This window comes from Hibiscus syriacus, unplaced genomic scaffold, assembly GCF_006381635.1.
Source record: "Hibiscus syriacus cultivar Baekdansim isolate YM2019G1 unplaced genomic scaffold, ASM638163v2 tig00002840_pilon, whole genome shotgun sequence".
Classification (NCBI taxonomy): Eukaryota; Viridiplantae; Streptophyta; class Magnoliopsida; order Malvales; family Malvaceae; genus Hibiscus; species Hibiscus syriacus.
In genome coordinates, this window is record NW_024061947.1 from 9814743 (window position 1) to 9834235 (window position 19493).

Sequence of the window (19493 nt, forward strand, 5' to 3'; positions counted from 1 at the left end):
CGATATGGCAAAGATCCTGGCACGCTACACAATGCTAAGCGTGCCTGTACGTCTTGAGGTGCCAAAAGCTAAGGTATATGGGTTAAATATTATGCATAGCAGGGAAATGTAATTATTTATAAATGAAACGAATCATACAATCTCATAAACATATAACAGTGATTCATTCTGCCTGTGAAATGGTTATGGAGAGTCGAAATAGTTTCTAAGGAATGATCAAACCCAATTCTCCAACTCCCCATCATCTCAGAACATATGCTTTCATTTTTGGATCAATTCCTTTTTCCAATTTGTGTTCCTATGGCTCTTTTATACAAGCCAAGAAGGCAATATTCATCGGATGATATCATTGCTAACAACTCTTGGAGGGCATAATTGCTCAAATAATCTTTATCGGAGACCTTAAATCCCTTTTATCCATTCACCGAAAGGATCAAGGACCATCTTTCCATCGATTATAACGACCATGGAGCTTACTATGTAGAGACAAGAGTTAACCATCCACTTAGCGAATTTCTCGAGCTCATTGATTCATCCTACTTTCCTAGGCTTCTCCCCTATTGAATTTAGTTGGACTACACCAAGTGCAGAAGGTTATGTAGCCATGATACAAGTCACAACTTTCGCATGTGGTGGCATTGTTATCGGCTTGTGTCTCTCACATATGATCGCTGAAGGAACTGCCATTACGACGTTTCTTAGAAGTTGGGATGCAATGACTCACAAATCTGGTGAGGAAGTTGCTTGTCCTAATTTTGACGCCTCTCCTGTCTTCCCACAGAATGTGGCATACCCTAGGGATGCAACCCTTTCAACTCTAATACCCCATTTCTCATAAAAGGAATATGTCGAACTATGAGAGTTGTTTGTTATGCCTCAGAAATAGCTTCACTGAAGGCTAAAACAACAAGTTCAAGTGTATCGATTATCGAATCCGACAAGAGTCTAGGTTGCTTCAGCCCTCCTTCCTAAGTGCATCATAGCTGCTTTCAAAGCAAAATCCAACATCGAGAAATCAACTCTTATAACACATGCAGTGAATCTTCGTCAAAGGGCAGTATCGTCGATCCCAAAATATTCAATGGTAAATTGCCTATCCTATGCTGCAGTGGTGGTGACAAACGAAACAAAGTTGGATAAATTGGTTTGCCATCTAAGGAAATCAATAAGAAAAGTTGATGGTGATTTTGTTACTGCCCTACAAGGAGATGGCAGATGTCTTACATTTTGTGAGCACATAAAGTTGATGTTGATTTTATTAACTTTACCAGCTGGTGCAACTTTGGTCAGTATGAGATAGATTATGGATGGGGAAAGCCAACGTGGTTTACTGCAACCGTATCTACTGAATCAGAAACTGTGTTCATTAATATGGTTGTTCTCATGGACACGAAGATGGGAAAGGGAATTGAAGCATTGGTGTGCTTGGAGAAGCAGCATATGGCGATGCTAGAGCAGAACGAAGAGCTCATTGGGTTTGCCACCTTGGAACAAAGTCCATTGAATTTGAAACTAGATTACTCAAGGACCTAACAATGAGGAATTATCATTGCTCATATATAACACACTTACTATCGAGGATGATGATTGAAATAAATAAAATTATATTCAGTATGTAAAAGTCAAGTTTTTACTTTTTGTTTCTCATTAGTTATTGGTAAAATTAAGATATATTATCAAAATTCACCCTTAACATAATGGAATAAAATCTTCATATATTTTTTCATTTTCGAAGCACAAGTAAAGGTTGGCATCTCAGCAATAACAAGGCTCTTGATTGGTGCTCCAAGAAAAAATAAGTCGTATCTATAGCATGAATGATAGCTATCGAAATTACTTGTTCGTAAATTTGAATTCACTTATGATATGATTTTGTTATAGAGTAATTTAAGACTTTCTAAAAGTTCAACTTGAAATTTTTCAATTGATCTCAATAGTTAAAAAATGTTGTTATTCTTAGAAGTTTTGAATTCAAACAATTATATATGTAGATGTATTTTTTTTAAAAAAAATTATAAACAAATATTATTTGATAATCATCTTAGATTATTCAAAATTTTAGAGGATCATTCAAATACTAAAATTAAAAAGGTATAATTTTAATAACATAGATTTAAATAATTTATCAATTTTAATTACCGTATCTCTAGTTACAAACGATTATCGTATCCAAAATAAAAGAAAAAAGTCAAAAACTTTATATGTACTTACCTCATTCAAAAATTTTGTGTTGTTATGTGTCTATTCTCAAAAATATTTTTGGACCCATCACCGGGGAAAGTTAAAAAATTGGAACTAATTCATGCCATAATATTATATATAATTATAATTAAATTTATATAAAAACTCGAACAATTTGACTCGAATTTAATCCCAAACTTAGTAAACCCCTCGATGTTACCCTTGGCAATTCTGATTCCGTTGAGTTGAATTTGGACCTACTTGCTCTCTCCAGACCTAGTCAACTCAATCGTAGAGTTTACGCCAATGCAACTTATGTGACAGACCAGTCAATTGGTTATAAGAGCTCCACAACCTCCACAATTTTTGGGACAAGTCAATTTTATTATCCAAGAAGAAGCAAAATCTGTTTACCAAGCACAAAGGAAAATACCGACCAAGCTTACTCCAAACCCCAAGTTATACAAAGACTAACATTAATAAGGTCTTTCCTGTCTATACATTTGTTGGGTAAACAAATGCGCATTATATTCTTTATACAATCAAGAATCTCACTACCATTACGACATCGTCCCCTAAAATATCTAGCATTCTTTTCAAGCCATAGTGTAAACAAAAGTATTCCAAGAAAGTTTTAAAAAAATCACCAGCCGAAATTTACTTTTTAAACAGGAAGAAGCCCATGCAAGCTCATCATACCAGCCCTGAACCGGCATGGTAATACAGCAAAGCCTCAAAACACTCGACCAAATTCCCTTTGGGAAAACACATTCAAAGAAAATGTGATCCCTTGTCTCCATAGCTTTCCCACACAAAAGGCAGTTATTCACAACTGTTAATCTCATGCGCTGGAGATGATCGTAAGTAGGTAATCTATCCAAAATAGACATCCACCCCACAGTGACATGCTTTGGAATATGCAAAGGAAAGTAAAATAACTTTTGCCACACCACCTTACTCATCTTCTCCCAAATCACATTCCAAATACTTCGAGTATTAATAGCTATCTATTTTCTACCAGACGAGAAAAACCCCACAACCTCACTTTTCAATTTAAGGAGTTTCTTCATGATCCAGCTATAATCAGGCTTACAATCCACTATATAGAAATCAATACCCCTTAAAATATATTCACGCACTTAAGATACCCATAACGATATTTGATTGGCAAGGACATTTTTAATGAGGATCAAAAGACAAGCCCTGGACCAACACTCAAGTCTTTTAATTTTAACCCTATCCCTCCTTCAGACTTGAGAGAGTAGACCTGTTACCAACCAACTCTAGCCCCCTTAACTAAGTTATCGCACCTTTTTTTAAAAAAAATGGAACAAATTAGTTGCTCAATCCTTCGAATTACAGTTTTAGGTAAAGGGACATGCCTAGACCAATAGTTATACAATCTATAAAGAACAACTTGTATCAGTTGCAACCTTCCACCATAACTAAGAAATTTCTTATACTATATTCTCAGTTTGCTAATAATCTTATCAAGCAGAGGAGTACAGTCCTTGACTGAGAGCTTTCGAGAAACCAGAGATATCCCCAAATATCAAACTAGTAACTTCCCAATTTGGAAACCATTCCTATCAGTGACACCGGTGATGCAAACCTAACTCATCTCATCCACATAAATTTCAGTATTAACAACATTGGGCTTCAAGACCGAGACATTATGAAAAACCTCGAGAACACTCATCACCCCTAAAATGGAGTCAATGTCTCCCTTGTAAAAAAAAGCAAGTCATTTGCAAAAACTAAATAAGTGAGCTCAATCCTTTTACACCTAGGATGAAACTTGAAAATCCCTACAACAACCAAATTATGCATGGATGAAAACAAATTATGAATCTTATGGCTTTGGTAGGAGATGGTGTTCATGGATTGAGTTATGTCTATCATCGACATTCATTTTCGTTTTGGTTAACTGGTCTCCTACATATTAATTCAAGATTTCAAAATGGCTTCTCGAGGGGTGTTCTTTGTCACCGTTACTTTTCAATATTATAGGTGAGTTATTAAACCTTATGCTAACTAAAATGGTGAACGTTGAACTGTTCAGAGGGTTTGAGATTGATGATCAGGGGAGTTCTAATGCTTTCACACTTGCAATTTGCTGACGACGTAATCATTTTTTGTAATGCTTCTTTTGGGGAATTGAGGAACATTAGTTGGGTTTTGTCAGTCTTTGAATTAATGGCACTCTGCAATTGAATATGACAAAGAGCAAGATTTATGGAATCAATATGGAGGCTGATATTATTAATGATTGGGCCAGTGCATTGGTGGTTATTTGGTTGGATCATTTCCAGCAGATTACTTAGGGCTTCCTCTTAGGGGAAAAATGAATTCGACCTTGATTTGGGATCCTGTAATTCAGAGGTTCCAAAAGAAGTTAGTGGGCTGGAAGATAGCAACTCTGTCGCTAGCAGTAAGGGTTGTGTTGATCAAGTTTGTGTTAGGTTCTTTGCCAATGTATTTTATGTCTTTATTCATAATTCTTTCATGCGTGCTAAAGAAGTTAAATGATATTATGGTGGGTTTCTTAAGGGGTTGAGTGACGGAAAAATGGTTCATTGGGTAAAGTGGAATTCGGTGTGCCGACCAAAGGAATTGGGTGACTTGGGAATAGTAAATTTGGATATTATGAATAGAGATCTTTTGGGGAAGTGGATGTGGAAGCTCGTTTTTTAGAAAGAGTCATTGTGGAATAGGGTTATATGCAATGTCAACAATCTTGACCTGAAATCCTTTGCTGTCGACAAATTGATTTCCTCTAGAGCTTATTGGATATGGAAAGGGATAGTTAAGAGTTGTTATGCATGTGATAATTTTGGTTCTTGTTTTAAGGGAAATACTCACATTAATGTTGGGAATGGTGAATCATTTTGTTTTGGCATGAAGCATGGCTAGATGGTGTGCCTTTGAAAAATCGATTTCCAAGATTGTTTTTCCTTTTGACTAACAAAGAAGTGAGAATTACTGACTTTAGGATAAAGAGCTCTTCTAGGTAGAGTTGGGATATTCAGTTAAGGAGGAACTTAGCAGATTGAGAGATAGAGTTGTTGCTCCAATTGTATACGTTGTTAGGCAATTTTCAATCCTTGGAGTTCATTGATGATAGTTATGTTTGGTTTCGACAGGGTGATGGTTGTTTCTCGGTGAAATCGTGCATAAGGCTAATGTTGGATAGGTCTGAAGTTAATCCTTTATGGTTAAAATATGTGTGGCTTTGGGGTTTCCCCTCATCGAGTGAAGTTCTTCGTGTGGCAGGTGGTTCACGAAAAAGTGGCAGTTAAAGTCAAGTTAGTAAAGCGTGGTGTAATGGGGATTGACGATCAATCGTGTCCCTTATGTGGAGGTAATATAGAATATGTTACTCATCTTTTTATTTCCTGCACCGTCTCTTGGGGTCTTTGGATAAGTTTCATGAGTATGTGGAACATCTCGTTCGCTGTCCCCGAGAGCTCGGCTGATCTACTCTCGGCCTGGTTTGGTTTGGACCCGAAGTCAGCCATATGGACCATTATCCCTGGAGCAATATTATGGTCAGTTTGGAAGCAAAGAAACAAAATTGTTTTTAATAATGGGAATCTTGATCGAGTTCAGCTTTTTCTCTTGGTAAGATATAGAGTGTCAACATGGTTTTCTTCAAAGTTTCAAAATCATTTAGTCATTTTTTATAGTTTAGTGGGCAATCTTACGTTAGCAGATTCCTACCAATTCTCAAATAAGGTTAATTTTTTCCGTGAAGGTTGGTGTCCTCGTGCTCCAGGTTTTTTAAGGTTAACATGGATGGTGCTATGGATAGTTTTTGGCAAAATGATGGCATAGGTGGTTTGCTTCGGGATAAGAAAGATATCATGCTAGATTCGTTTTCTGAGAAAGTTGGATCGGGTCCTCCAATTTGGCAGAACTATTGGCTTAAGAGGGATCTGTAGCTATTTTTGGATTCGGATTGGGCATCAAGGGGAAGGCTAATTTTAGAATCTAATTGTTTACTTGTTTTAGAATGGATTAATAATACAACTTCTTGTACTCCTTTGTTTAAAACAGTGGTGAATGACATTACTAATATTGTGTTAAATAGGGGTGTGGTCATTAGGCATATTAAGAGAGGTGCAAATTACAAGGCATATGAGTTTGCCAAATTGGGAATTGGTTAGGTTAGACGAGAGGTATAATGTAGGGATTAGTTAGGAGTTATGTACTGGGTTGTTTTCTTGTTCGGTAGTAGATGATGTATGGTTGTACTTGATCTCATGTACTTTTGTTGTAACTGATTTTTAGTAATAAAATTTTATGGCACTCTTTTCCTCCATCCAATGTTCGCTGAGCTACCTTTGCAGCATGGCGGTTATGAAGGGGTTTTTTAACGAGACCATCTTTTTTATAAAAAAAATAGTTGTTGACAACAAGTTTTGCATTATTGAGATTTCTCGAGGCATGTGACTAATACCTTCTATGAAATGCTTACAATTGTTGAAGGTACTCTTTTAAAAATAGTTTAATTTTAGATGTCGAGTTATTATGCAATCTTTTTATTTAAAAACTTTGATCTTTATGGTAACTCTCATCTAATTTTGTTGTCAAGTGTAGATGTTATTACACAATTTTATTTAGGTTTAATACAAAAAAATGTCTAAATTTTGGCTTGAAAAAAGTTTTATTGTCTAAAGATTTTTTTTGGCTAAAAATAGATGCCTCATGTTTCTAATGTTATACTTTTAGGTGCCCGCCGTTGAAAATCACCGTTAAGTGACCGTTAAATGACACATGTCACGTTTTTATTAATTTTGAGAATTTATTTAAAAATAAAAAATATTTTTAAAAAAAAAACTCACGCACCCAATAGAATCCCCTCCCCCAAAACTTTCCCCCGTACCTTCTCCCCTCCCCCCACTTCTCTCTTTTATGCCATTCGGCGGTGACCATCACCGCCACCATCATCGGCATCGGTGTTTACCCCCAATCAAACCCCGTTAACCTTTCGTCGTAACATGCCACCATTTGTCGTAGATAAGCATTTAAAGGTTCGTTGATTTTTAAACCATTGTCGTTGTTCTTTGTTGATTTCGACGTCCATAAGCCACAGTGATGCCACCATTCGAACCACTGTGTAATTTCGATTAAAACCCAACCATTCGGCAACGACGACTGTGGTCGGAGATGATCGATGATCGTTTTAGGGTTTTTTTATAGTTTTAGTAAAAAGTTGGGGTTTTTTTGTAAATAATTTATTTTTTCTTTTTTAGTTAAAAATATTTTTATTATTAAAAATTAAGCGGTAAAAGTATAACTTGAAAACGTTAGGTACTTAATTTTAGTGAAAAATTCTTTATACACTAAAATATTTTTTTGAAGTAAAGTTTAGGCATTTATTTTTCGTATTAAGACTTTTATTTATAGTCTTAAATTGTTATTATGGGAGAACCATTCCAATTACAATTAATTCACAACATTAAGGTTTAAATTTCTGATCTTACAAGGAAATTAACAACATGAATGTTTAAATTTTTTATCTTAAAAGAAATTTAGTACCTCATTCCATTCAACTAACTAAATGGCGGTTCATATTTTATAAGATGAGTTACATGTTTAGTACTTAAATTATTAGTTTTTGTTCATTTTAGTACCTAAATGTTCATTTATTTTAAAATTATATCTAATGTTTAGTTTTTGTTTTACTCTATTTTATATATTTTTTATTAATCTGATGTAAATATACAAGTTAGTCTATTCAAAGATAATTCATAGGTTCGTACTATTCTATTTTATATTTATATCTTCACTGTTCATTATATATACATATACATAAATTGACTGGGCCAAAAGACGGCCCATTTTTTTGTACATCACTCATCAAAGAGAGGAAAAAACAAAACGAAAAATCTTGGCTGCGATCACAACCACAGACTAACCGTTGAAGAACGAACCGATAAAATTTAATGGCAACTTTCTTTTGTCTCCTTAACGACGCAGACATAAAGAATTAAGAAATGCTTTTGCTGCCGCCACCGCTCCCCGCGCGTTTCCCGTCTATTCAATTATCTTCACCAATCACGCGCCTCCACCTCAGCCTCCAAACACCCCAATGCGCCGCCGCATCCGCCGAAACCTCCATCAGCCTCTCAGTTTATAAAGGAGACGGGTATGGTGATGAAAATGATGCCCCAAACGATGTTCTTTCTATTCACAGGCGCCGTTACGACTTCACTCCGTTGCTCAACTACCTCTCCCGCTCCAACTCGTCGTTCGACTCGGACCCGACGCGTCGCCCACTTCACTCGACCCTATCGAATTCCAGTTGGCCGAGTCATACCGTGCGGTACCTGCTCCACTCTGGCACTCTCTATTGAAATCTCTCTGTGACTCTTCTTCTTCACCGTCGTCTTCCTCTTCTTTCAACCTAGCATACGCCGTCGTTTCGTGGCTTCAAAGACACAATCTTTGCTTCTCCTACGAGCTTCTTTACTCGATTTTAATCCACTCGCTAGGCCGCTCCGAGAAGCTATACGAAGCGTTTTTACTCTCTCAAAGGCAGACCCTTACTCCATTAACGTATAATGCTTTAATCAACGCGTGTGCCCGGAACAACGATCTCGAGAAGGCTCTTAATCTTATGTCGAGAATGCGTCAAGATGGTTACCAATCGGATTTCGTGAATTACAGCTTGATAATTCAATCGCTTACCAGGAACAATAAGATTCATTCATCTATTCTACAGAAGCTTTATGGGGAAATCGAGTGTGATAGAATTGAGGTCGATGGGCAGCTTCTGAATGATATAATCGTCGGTTTTGCTAAAGCGAATGATCCAAGCCGGGCTCTGAAGTTTTTAGCTATGGCGCAAGCAATTGGTTTGAGCCCGAAAACGGCCACCCTTGTGGCAGTCATATATTCCTTAGGTTGTTGTGGGAGGATTGCAGAGGCAGAATCTGTTTTTGAGGAAATGAAAGGAAGTGGATTGACTCCTAGAACCAGAGCTTATAATGCCCTTCTTAAAGGGTATGTGAAAGCGTGTTCTTTGAAAGATGCAGAGTTAGTTGTATCCGAGATGGAGAGGAGTGGTGTTTCTCCTGATGAACATACATATAGTCTTTTAATTGATGCTTATTCAAATGCCGATAGATGGGAGAGTGCAAGAATTGTATTGAAAGAGATGGAAGCCAATAATGTGAAGCCAAATTCTTTTGTTTATAGTAGGATTTTAGCTAGCTATCGTAATAAAGGAGAGTGGCAAAGATCGTTCCAGGTTTTGAGGGAAATGAAGAGTAATGGGATACAACCTGATAGGCATTTTTACAATGTGATGATTGATACTTTTGGGAAGTATAACTGTCTTGATCATGCCATGGCCACTTTTGATCGGATGTTATCAGAGGGTATCGAGCCAGACACTGTTACTTGGAATACTCTAATAGATTGCCATTGTAAAGCAGGGTGGCATGATAGAGCGGAGCAATTGTTTCAGCAAATGAAAGAAAAAGGGTTTTCACCATGTACTACTACATATAATATTATGATAAATTCATTAGGAGAGCAGGAGAGGTGGGACGATGTGAAGGGCTTGTTGGGGAAGATGCAGGCCGAAGGTTTGTTGCCTAATATCGTGACCTATACCACACTTGTAGATATTTATGGAAAGTCTGGGAGGTTTAGTGATGCCATAGAGTGCTTGGAGCTCATGAAGTCTGCCGGATTAAGACCTTCCTCAACTATGTATAATGCCTTAATAAATGCATATGCACAAAGGGTAAGTCATCCCTTCATTGTTTCAGTTCTCACTCTCTCATGTTAGGCATAGTTTCCCAATTACCCAGACTCATGCATTGCTATTGTATTCTTTAATCAACTTGTTGGTTGTAGAGTTAGTTTCTCCTGTCTTAGACTCTTATTCATACATACATGTTGATATATATACTCCACCATAGGGAGGCAGAGTTATGAGTGCTACTCATAATGCCTTTATGAGTTAGCGAGTTCATGGTATATAGATCAGTTGAGAGCTCTGATCCTCTTCAATGTGGTCTGTATAATGATAATTTTTGTGCATGATTCCTGGTTAGTGAACTTGTTGGGCAAAGTTGTTTGGTATACTTTTGTCGAGTGAGTCAAATGCTTAAGCAGGGTTATCGGGGTCTATGTTGTTGCAATAACAAAATTTACTAGACTAATGATATGCTTGGCTCAAAGACTGCATTTCAGTTCATTATTCTACTTAAAAGGTTTAGCTAGAGCTAGCTATATCGGATGAGATGTTTGTAACATACCTTTATTATCTTTTGTTTGCTTTTAAACAGGGTTTGTCTGAGCAAGCAATGAATGCATTGAGGGTTATGGGAGCAGACGGCTTGAAACCTAATCTCTTGGCTCTCAATTCACTAATAAATGCTTTTGGCGAGGATAGAAGGGATGCCGAGGCATTTGCTGTATTGCAGTATATGAAGGAAAATGTGAGTACTCTGTTAACACCTCTGTTTGCCTGGCTTGAAATTATTAGTACTATTCTTTTGAGTGATACTTATGACACTATTATCTGGTTCAATTCATATACAGGGTGTGAAACCAGATGTTGTCACGTATACCACACTTATGAAAGCTCTTATCCGTGTTGACAAGTTTCATAAGGTATTTATTAACACGTCCTTTCTGCCATGAGAATGAGATATTAGCCTGCTGCTTTCCTGTTTCATAAATAATATTTTCTGTGCCTTTGCATGCATACCCATTTGGATCAGTTGCCTTACTATCTTTGCTTTTTGCTGTGTTCGTGTTCGTGATCAATTATAATTGTTGCATATTTGAGTCTCAGTTATAAGTCACTCAAAAGAAAACATCTATAAACTTGCAGCTTACCAACATCTGGCTATCCCCCACCCCTTCTGTATCTGTTCTTTGCATATAGAACATTTATTCCAGTTTTTATAGTTGTCCTTTTCAGTAAACATTGAGAGATCTTATAAATTTGTGGTATTGGTCTAATCTATGCTGTGTCCATACATAATGCATTGCACCATGTGATCCGTTTATAATTGTAACACCAAGTTTTATTGTCGATCCCCTGTGTGGTTTGGATTCAGGTCCCAGCTGTCTATGAAGAGATGATTATGTCTGGTTGCACTCCTGATAGGAAAGCTAGGGCAATGTTGCGGTCTGCCCTGAGATACATGAAGCAAGCGCTGAAGTCGTAGTTGATAATCCATAATCCATATAGCTAAAGCAATTTATTACAGAACAACTTGTTTTACTTGTCGATTTGAGGTTAGTGTTCACGATCTTTTGATGTACAAATGTTTTGCATAATGCGCCACGAAAGCAAGCAAAAAAGTTCTTGCAGTTTCGGCTCACAAGCTCCTCAGTTGAAAATCTACAAAGAATCTTTTGCTATATCCAGTGAACTTTTTCCTTCCTAAACTGTTTTGCAGGAATTATCTATTGTACATGCAGGTTCATCCTTGTGTGACTCGTCGGAGTGATTGAACCCTATGAGCTGTGTTTCGAAGCTTGGAACAAAGAACATATGCCGTATGTTAGAGTACTACACATGCAAAATGATGTAGCTCACCCTTCTCTTCTTCGCATTTGAGTCAGACCGTTTTGAAATAGAAACAACATGGGTTGCCTGTATCTTGTGTGTCATACATCAAAAGAAGAAACATTCTATAGAAAACAACATTTCAAATTGTACTTCATTCTCTACTTCATTATATAGAATAAAAATCTTTTACGCATTTACACTCTCAAGATAGTAAAAAATAAAAAAGGGTAAAGTACACAAGACATAACACCCCTAAACTATGTTCGAATGATCATAGACATAACACCCCTAAACTAGTTCAAATGATCATTTTGATCATTGAACTTTTAAAATACCAAATGATTATTAAATTTATCAAACAACGATCGTTTTGTAACAATTCAATGAACTTAATGATCAATTTTTAACTTCTAAGAATTTTGTGATCAAAACAATCATCTCAAAAAGGAATGCAGTCGATGGATTCAACTTGTGGCTTAAGTTGAGTTTCCACAATTACCAAAATTTCCATAAACTCAATTGCAGCAAATACGCAAGGGTAACATTTGACACACCAGAAATGGCAAAAATTACTATCTACGTTATCTAGGAAGATCAACTTACAGAAGAAGAGGTCCTCTAATTAACGTGTACAAAATCACAACCTACATCTTTTTCAAAAGACTGTAATGTGCTGTTATTCTGAGTCCGTATTCTCTCTAAAAGTTCAAAGAGGAATGGCCGAAACAATTTGTCTGCTGGCTTATGAAATTCGAGAACAGAACATGAAAAATAACAGTACGGAGGACAGCATGAAAAGTCTGAAATACGTTCTTATTTCCTGCATCCCGACATCGGGAACCTCCATCTTCTTCCCGTATCTGTTTCTCCTTCCCATCAAGTAACCATCGAAGTAGTCATCAATGGATACCCATTTGTCCACCTTAGGTACAGCAGCCTTGGATTGGACATCAATCTGATGTTGTCCCGGCTTAAATATTGTGAAAAAAGCAGCAGCCCAGACATTGAGAACTCTCTGGAAACCCAAACAAAATCTTAGTTGTTACTGACGAATCAACTAATAAATCAACTCTTTGGAAAATTAACATACCTTGAAGGTGGTATGGTAAACTGGATTGAACATTTTAAAGCAGTCTTTTGTTGAAGCCGTACTATCTCCATAGATCTGCCACTCAACACGCAAATATGGCTATCAATGAGATAAATTCGCTTTATTTTTCTCTGGAAAAAGAGTTTGCAATTCAAATACCTCAAAGGTGAATGACATGGGAACTCTTACAACATCATACATGTAATCCGTTGCCGTCCCGTGTGCCAGATACCTGAAATCAGTAACATTCATATATTAGTGGGATGAGAATGCATGAAAAACAAGTGAAATATAAACACAACCTTTTCCCCCCCTAATTTTCTACTTTTAACAATGTTATGAAACAAGTAAGAGCAGTCTTTTAATTTGACGACTTTCCTTGCATATATAGCAACTTACATTCTTAAGAGTATTATAAGTAGATATCATGTGCTTAATCTAACTAGCATGAGCAATCGTCATTTCTTGAAGTATAAGAATACAAACCCGACAGAACCTCCACCAGAACCAATCATGCAACGCTTGTGGCAATGAACGTTATTCAACTCTTCAAGCAACAATCTCACTTGTTGTGAAGGCAATCCGTCTGGGGTTCTGTTTTTGTGGTCATACGGCATAAATAGTGCCTACATGAATTAAATAAAAAACAAGAAGTGGGTCAGATAGGCAACACATCTGACCAATTTCTAAGAGAAAAGCCAAGTACCAAAAGCATAAAGAAAAATGTTACACAGGATTAGAGTTTAAACATCCAAAGTACTCTTGATTATGAATTAATATCATTTTATTTATGAGATTTTATGTTTTTGTCATGTATGGATACATACTGAACCAACAGGATTGGTTCCTCTTCACAATAGGTAAAAGAAATATTCCTTTTAGTGAATCTAAATATTTTCTTGAGGTCTCAATGTGAAAAAAGAAGGGCATTTTAGGCTGCAATCATAGAAAACAATAGTTTAAGGGAAAAATCAGTACTTGAAGTTAAAAGGAAGACTGTTAACATGTGATTCATGATCACTCACCTCCATTCCAGAATGTACATTAATCCATATGTGAGGATCAAATGATATGGCAAGTTTCCGCATGATTTGGGTCTCAGGCTCACTGAAAGGAGCAATTCCAGGATTCTCTTCATATGGATCATAGTCTTATATCCAAACAAAATATTTTAATGAAAAACCTCATCATGTGAACGGAGATACAACTTAAACATGAAACTGCAGTAAGAACTATATCAAAGAGGATTTGCATGAAGAAAAGGGAGATATGATAAACCTTCTCCTTCTTTCCCCATTCTACACTCCAATTCCTATTAAGATCAACTCCTCTCCCTGCCAAAGAAACCTGATTTAAACATTTCAACTTCTTATCACAAGATCATAGATATTTTATATCGTTGAGATAAAATTGAATTACCATTTCTTCTTTCACAAAGATTTCCTGCTTCGACAAGCTTCCGACTTTCAGATTCTCCATTGGCACTACCTGCCATATTATTGGATGTTAGCACTCAAGTTATAAAAGGTCTGTATATTGCATCTCTCAAGCAATCTAGCATCGCATGCTCGTATTAAGTTAAAAAAATATCATTCACACTTCCACCTGTAGCAAACTCGTAGTCGAAGTTCGAGTAAGACAAGTCGCTTCACCATTCAGAATCCCAACAAAAACCAGGAATGTTCTTGCAAGTAAATAAAAGTTACCTTTATGACAACATTCTCAAGGGTAGCATTTAAGGAAGCTCGACCCATTTTCGTGAGGCACTGTTCTTCACTTAAGATAGACAAGATCCGCAATGCCAGTTCAGATGTAATAAGCTCCCGTCCATGCTGCCCAAAACTCTGGAAGACAATGAATAATCTGTCAAGAACACCAGCAATTACTAATCTGAGATCATATATTAACTACATACCAGATAAGAAAAAAGTTAGCAGATAACTGATTGTACGCAAATTTAAGCAGCTGATTCAATCTGTTACAATCTTTAATAACTACAAGGAAAAAAAATTAATTGTTCTTGCCATACTATATATCAAATATGGTCAGGCAGGAACTTTCAAGAAGGATCCGGGAACTTGGATTTGTCATCACTGTGTTTCCTACTATGGCTATAAGTAACAAAAGTTATCTCTGACTTGTACCCTTTGTTTACAGCTCTAATTGTTTCTACCTGTTAACGGTATGGATATATAAAACCAAATTCTCACACAAATTTGTTTCCAAATACATAAAGTTTTAGTTCATCTACAGTGAGTTTGTCAGGGTGTCGATGCACCAAAGACTTTATTTGTTCAATCAAAGCATCACTGCGAAATAGTATAAAAGCAAATTAAAACAAGAAAAAGGATGACAAAACTCTGAATTCCAAAGTTCAACGACACTTTTTAAACAAGGATTGAAAACGATAACTGAAAATATATTTGGTTTCTGAACTATATTCTTCAAACCATTTCAACAATCTAAAGTAGAATTAACTCCTTTTGTTTCTCATGTCTCTAGATAAAAAAAAAAAACCCACTCAACTTAAAGAAGTATGGCAGAATGGTCAAAATCCAACGTTCCATTATATTATTGCAGATTCCACCATGCCAAAATAATCTCAAAACGGCAGGGTATCATGTAATTCCCTAAAACTAGCCTGGGCAAACCTATTTACCATATCTGGAGGTTTAAGGCTTCGAATCTCTCTTGGAAGGAAGATCAAACAGTCAATTTGACTACAGCAGGCTAAGGAAGCATCAAAAACACATTTTATTAAAGAAATCTCCCTATTTGGAAATGATGAATCGAACATATTCAGAATATGATCCCTTTATTCAAATATAAGTAATTTGCTTTGCATTAACTAATTAAAGAAAATCCTTTAAAAATCTTGAGATTTACAATCATCCGTCGGGAAAGCTATCTCAACTATTTCTCATTCGTAAAGAATATTCTTCCCACATTGATTTTAAAAAAAACAAATTGAATATAACTTGAATATTAACGTAAAATAAAAAAAGGCTAATTATAAATATTTATTACATTGTTCGACTTAAAATAAAATGAATTAATAATTAGCAGAATGAAATCGGTTTATTTCAAGTTTGCATTTTGTTCGAATGTCATAGCGGATTGTACCACTTCGATCAAGTGATACTTTCCATGCCCATTCTACAAATACCATTCTCAAAACCATTCGAAACAAATCGATAGATAAAGAACACAATGAAAACAAATATAATTTGAAATTTATAAAATAAATATTTAAAACACATAAAATTAATAATGTTTCTAAAAAATAATACCGAGAGTCGTAATATACAAAATACATTTACATGAGGGACTAGAACGAAATAAAATCAAATATTATAGATCTAAACACAAATAACATAAATAATCAAATTTGATGATTTTAAGGGACCAAAATAAAAATAACAGATACTTACAGGATTGAACAGCAAATAAAAATTATCCAGAGCCAAGAACAAAATATTAAACAGTACATATACTAGAAATGCAAATAACCCAAAAACAATAGTAAGGACCAAAATGAAATGAACAGAAACATAAAGGACCAAACAATAGATAAACCAAATGCTAAACAGTGACTAAAATAAAATATTTACAAATGTCATAACCAAAATCAAATATTAACAAAAATGCATAATATGTATAAACATGGATAAAATACAAATAATAAAGCATAATTGCTCGAAATAAAAGAAAATAAAAATTCATTAAATGGCTTTACAATGAGATTACAAAATACAGGGGACCTAAATGGCTATTATCCCCTAATGTGAAAACATGGAGAAGAAGGGATGCAAAACGACACTGTTTTGCTTTGGGTATTTAAACTCAAACCCACGCCTTATCCCCCCAACTCCCCTCGTTTGCTTATGTTTTAGAAAACAGATAAAGAGAGAATTCTTATATCCCCTATGTATTTTTCTCTCTTTTTCTCTAAACCCCAATCCTTTTCTCCCCTAATGCTTCCCTTCTCTCTAATCCCCACTCTCTCTTTATCTTCTCAGCCATTGTGTTGATAGATTTGAGTGCCTCTCATAGCCCGATTTTTATCGGGATTCTCTGATTTATCTTGGGGTCTTTTGTACTTGTTTGTTATTTTTTTATTGAGTTTTTTATTCTTTTTTTCTCTGACTGAAGGTGGATGGTTGTCACTGTGTAGCCAGATTTTTCGACGACGATGGAAACAGTCGGTGGCGGCAACAGGGACTGGCGGCAACAGAAGCTACCTAGGGTTATGATGAAACCCTAGGTAGAATCGGGTCGAATCGAGTTGGGCTGACTCGGGGTCTCCTTCGGGTCGGGTTTAAGGCCTATTGGATTCCAATCGGGTTGGACTTGGTATTGGGTCGGTCGGGTATGGGCTCTGGTTTTCTTTGTAAAGGGTTAGATCTTGAGCTTGTAATATGGGCTCAGTTTGAGTGTTGGGCTTGGATGGAGCCTACAAAAATGTAATAATAAATCATAATTAATAATAATAATATAATATTTTTTCGAGACCCGAACAAAAACACATGTCTAGCTACATTTTTCATGATAAATTGAACTCCATGACAAAAATCACAAATCCTTTTTTTTTTTAAAAAAAAGAAAAGTAATAATAATGAAGAAAAAGAGAAAAATCATACATGGAATGGTAAAGATCCGAGTTGATGGGAGTAAAAAAAAGTTGAGTGAGATCAACATCGGCGTTAGCAAAAGTAATAGGGTGTTTTTACAAAAAAAAATTACTCTGACAGGTTTTAATTACCTATTAGGCATCGTTTCAAAAACTTGTATTGATCTAGTACCCTTTATAGAAAAACGCGGTCTGACGTGATGTCAACTCGGATAGAGTGTGGATGATGAACTGTGCCTTTATGGGATAGGTATTAAATCCGCAAAATTTTTTGAAACATTATCCGATAAGTAATTAATTTATGTTAGAGTGATTTTGTGTAAAAATGCCACGAAATATTAAGGTATTAATTGTGTTTTGTTTGTTGGAAAAAAGATAAAATTTAATTAGCCAATTATTTTTATTTCCTATGTTTTGAAAAATTAAATCTTATGACCATAAAGAAAATTACGTGTCTTTTACACTTGTAATTTTCTTCAAATAATTATTTTTCTTTTTTTAATAAATTTTTTAATTAAATCTTGGAAATAAAATATTAAAATACATTTTTTCAATAATAATAATAATAATGAAAAATAGTGCCAATAAACTTTGTCTAGTTCTTGATTTTGTCATTATTTAACCATTTTTTTGTGTTGAATACGTTTTTAAATTTAATTGAGCTTCAAAGTTATTCTTAGATACATATCGAGTATAAAATTCTTATAAATCTATATTTTAATATGTTTCTGATACGCTGATTGAATGGATAATTAGTGAATTCTTATAAACCACTGCTAGTTTAAGCGGATACGTTGCTTATGGGGATGACGCCCATTTAAAGGTTAATTAGTATTAACTCATTAAATTTTTATTAATGTGTGATGTTAATAAAAGAATACAAATTAATGAATCAATTATCAAAATAAAACGAATTAAAAATATAATAATTTTTTTGAGAAATCAATGATGAAAAACTCAATAATCAAGGTCAGCGCCGGTCTTTTCTAAGGTAGACATTACTAGTTTATTAGTTAAATAATAAAAAAATCAAGAGACAATACAAAGTTTATTAGCACTATTTTTCATTATTATTATTATTATTATTGAAGAAAAAATGTATTTTATTGTCTTATTTTTAGGATTTAATGAAAAAGTTTATTAAAAAATAATTATTTAAAGAAAATTATAAGTGTCAAAGGGGCATGATTTTTTTTATGGTTATAGGATTTAATTTTTCAGAAGATAAAAAATAAAAATAATTGACTAATTAAATTTTATCTTTCTTCAAAAAAAAACAAAACAAAACAAAGCTTCTTCCTTAATATTTTTATTGTGTTTTTATACAAAAAATCATCGTAACAGAAATTAATTACTTGTCAGATACAGTTTTAAAAAATTTTATGGATCTAACACCTATCTCAGAAATGTGTAAGTTATCATCCGTGCTTTATTCGAGTTGGTGCCACGTCAGGGTAAGACGTGAATAATTATTAGTGTCTTTCTGTAAAGTGTGTTAGATCGATAAATATTTTTGAACTAACGTCTGACGGGTAATTGAAACTTATCAGGGTAATTTTTTAGTAAAATCGCCTAGCTAGTGGGAGTTAGCAAAGAAGCAGAAAGGGAGAGGATATAAGAAACGAGAAGAAACAAACCAGCCATCGCCGATAATAGTCGGAGAAGAGAATAACGCTGATTCTGCGGCTGTTGAACTGGACAATTAGCCAAAATGATTGAACTTTGCAGTTCTGGCAAATTCAAAAAGGGTAAATTATGTCATTGACCACCTAACTATTTAACCTTTTATTTTTGCTACCAATCTTTTAATTTTATCAATCAGATCACATAACTATGTAATTATATTCAATCAAACCATTAGTCGTTAATTATTAATGAAAATGTTGACGTAACAGTTAAATATTTTGATATATTATACATAAATACATTTTATTTATATATTCTTTTAATTTAATCTTATTTTTAATAAATTAAAATATATTAAATCATCCAATCGAACTGTGCCACGTATCATCTTATTTTTGGAATTTAATTTATTTTAATTTGATATA

At 34.9% G+C, this 19493-nt stretch overlaps 2 protein-coding genes, 1 long non-coding RNA gene and 1 pseudogene across 3 annotated transcripts; 2 read left to right on the forward strand and 2 right to left on the reverse strand.

Moving 5' to 3' along the window:
- Positions 1–212: 212 nt before the first annotated feature.
- Positions 213–1533, forward strand: LOC120152655 (annotated as a pseudogene).
- A 6571-nt stretch (positions 1534–8104) lies between these two features.
- LOC120157214 (pentatricopeptide repeat-containing protein At5g42310, chloroplastic-like) lies at positions 8105–11416 on the forward strand. The gene is given in 5 exon segments (XM_039168431.1): positions 8105–8445; positions 8448–9937; positions 10485–10637; positions 10741–10812; positions 11265–11416. Coding segments are annotated over 5 exon segments (2091 nt in total). The 5' UTR covers positions 8105–8180; the 3' UTR covers positions 11376–11416.
- An 861-nt stretch (positions 11417–12277) lies between these two features.
- Positions 12278–14307, reverse strand: LOC120152666. The gene is made up of 7 exons (XM_039164849.1): positions 14232–14307; positions 14090–14146; positions 13838–13962; positions 13299–13438; positions 12972–13044; positions 12813–12887; positions 12278–12737 (listed from the first exon to the last, which is right to left on the reverse strand). Exons 1-7 carry the CDS (start codon positions 14305–14307, stop codon positions 12465–12467), a joined length of 819 nt encoding a protein of 272 aa, XP_039020780.1. The 3' UTR covers positions 12278–12464.
- Positions 14308–14483: 176 nt separating this feature from the next.
- On the reverse strand, positions 14484–17514 carry LOC120153832. Its single transcript, XR_005518821.1, has 3 exons — positions 17453–17514; positions 15064–15121; positions 14484–14985 (listed from the first exon to the last, which is right to left on the reverse strand). It is a non-coding gene; the product is annotated as an uncharacterized LOC120153832 (long non-coding RNA).
- Positions 17515–19493: the final 1979 nt, after the last annotated feature.